We start from the raw sequence: 2,301 nt of genomic DNA on the forward strand, positions 1-2,301 counted from the left end.
GAGCCCACGGAGGATGATCGTGACCGGAATCCGCTCATGTTGCCGGAGAGCATGTCGGCGAACTCGGTGATGGAGAGGGTGCCCGAGCGGTACTGGTCCAGCGCCGACTGGTCGATCAGGCCCTTGCCGATGGCGTCGTCGATGTCGTACTGACGCCCCGAGCGCCTGTCGATGATCATGGACTTGACCACACCGTCGGAGGAGGAGGTGGTGATCTCCTCCCACTCGCACTCCTGCTCCGACAGCTCCAGGTAGGTCTGGTGGTCGATGAGACCTTTGCGATAAGCTTCGTACACGGACATCTCCTTGCCCGTCTCCGGGTCGACGATCACCACCCGGCGCTTGCGGACGGAGGACTTGGAGGAGGTCTTCCTCTCCCGCTTCTTCTCCTTCAGGGGCAGGAGGCAGAGGCCGGTCTCTGGGTCGGTGACGCAGCGCTCCATCAGCTGCAGGTAGGTGAGGTTCTCCTCGGTGTTGGGGTCGAAGAAGCCCTTGGTGTCATCGCTGGGATCCAGCAGGATCTCGTTCATCTCCTCATCGAAGAGGCCCCTCTTGTAGGCGACCTCCACGGGGAGGCGGTGGCTCTCCTCGGGATCGATGATGCCCCCGGTTGCAATCTGGGCCTCCAGCAAGCGGATCCCGTGGTCCTTCAGGATCAGACCTTTCTTCATGGCCTGGAAGAGGGAGATGAGTTTTCCAGAGTAGGGGTCCCGGTAGCCGGTGACCGCCCGCTCAGCAGAGAGCAGCTTGTCCTTGAACTCGGGGCCCACGATGCCCATCCTCACGGCTTCCTCCACCGTCAGCTTCAGGCCCTTGATGGGGTCGATCACGTAGCCCGTGGCTGCCTGTGCCTCCAGGAGCTCAAAGGCGGTGCCTGGCCTGATGATACCCTTCTTCATGGCCTGGTAGACGGAGAGCCTCTCCTTCGTGGAGTCCACAAAGACACCAGCGATGCAACTGGTGCCTTCCAGGAACTTCTTCAGGTTCTTAGAGACCTCCTCGATGTAGGTGAGACCCTCTTGAAGGCGTTGAGCAGTGGCTTCATCCATCACCTGTGAACGGACCCGCTCCTCCACGGGGATCTGCTTCCTCAGCCCGCGGAAGGTGAGCTTCCTCGTGTCGCAGAGGGGGAGCAGGAGGAGCCCGCTGTTCTCATCCTTCCGGCACCTCTTCAGGAGCTGCGTGTAGCTCAGCTTCTCCTCCGTGGAGGGGTCCACGTAGCTTCTCACCTCGCTGGGCTCGGACAGCGTGTCGTACGTCTCCTTGTTGATGAAGCCGCGTTGATAGGCCACCTCCACGGGTAGGTGGAAGCCCAGGCGTGGGTCGATGACACCACCGGTGGCTATCTGGGCATCCAGGAGCTTGAGGGCTTCTTCGCTGGGAATGAGATCTTTCTTCATGGCCTGGAAGATGGAAATCTTCTGCTCGCTGTAGGGGTCCCTGTAACCGGTGACGGCTCTCTCCGCAGACAGGAGCCGGTCGTGGATTTCAGGTCCCACCACACCTTTCCTGACCGCTTCGTCCACGGTCAGCATCTCGTTCTTCACGGGGTCGATCATGAAACCGGTGGCAGCTTGGGCCTCCAGGAGGGAACGGGCCACCTCGGAGTTGATCAGCCCCTTCTTCAGCGCCTGGTAGATGCTGAGCTTCTGCTTGGATGAGGGGATGTAGATGCCGGCCACGCAGCCCGACCCATAGAGGTACTTCCAGACGGTCTCCACATCCAGGAGCTCCCGGAAGGTTTTGGAACCTTGCTTCAGCAGGTTGTAGATGTCTTGGGAGATGATCTTGGCTTCGTAGAGGTCCTCGGCTGTGATGCGACGCCGGACGTAGTCATAGGAGGTGAGGTTCTGCTGGCGGATGATCTCAGTCTTCTCGATGATCTCGATGATGATGATGATCATACGCTCCTTGGACACACGGCCCGACTGGAACTCTTCCATGAGGTGCTTCCGCTGCTCCTCGGGCAGCAGGTCCGAGTGCATGATCTCCCACAGCGACATGGAGGAGCCGGCCCTGCTGCCCACGGGGATCTCCACCTGCGTCTCCTCAAACACCTTCCGCGTCTCGGCCTCTGTGTACACCTGGGTGGTCTCCACCACCGTGGGCTTCTCAGCCTCCCGCAGAGGCAGCAGGTACAGGCCCGTCTCGGGGTCCTCGATGCACTTCTCCTTCAGCTGCAGGTAGGTGAGGTTCTCGTGGGTGTTGGGGTCGAAGAAGCCCTTGGTGTCGTCGCTGGGGTCAGAGAGGGTTCGGTTCATCTCCTCGTCGAAGTAGCCGCGCCGGTAGGCCACCTCCACG

At 60.8% G+C, this 2,301-nt stretch overlaps 1 protein-coding gene across 1 annotated transcript in view; it reads right to left on the reverse strand.

The window, feature by feature from the left end:
* The window catches only part of LOC104530840 (plectin-like), a gene marked incomplete at both ends in the record, with an annotated part of 3,411 nt that overhangs the window by 710 nt on the left and 400 nt on the right, over positions 1-2,301 (reverse strand). The window contains 1 exon segment of the mRNA XM_029086886.1: positions 1-2,301. This exon segment is cut by the window's left edge and continues 28 nt beyond it; it is cut by the window's right edge and continues 124 nt beyond it. Coding sequence (XP_028942719.1) covers positions 1-2,301 — 2,301 coding nt within the window.

Source organism: Antrostomus carolinensis, unplaced genomic scaffold, assembly GCF_000700745.2.
Source record: "Antrostomus carolinensis isolate BGI_N321 unplaced genomic scaffold, ASM70074v2 scaffold35599, whole genome shotgun sequence".
Lineage (NCBI taxonomy): Eukaryota > Metazoa > Chordata > Aves > Caprimulgiformes > Caprimulgidae > Antrostomus > Antrostomus carolinensis.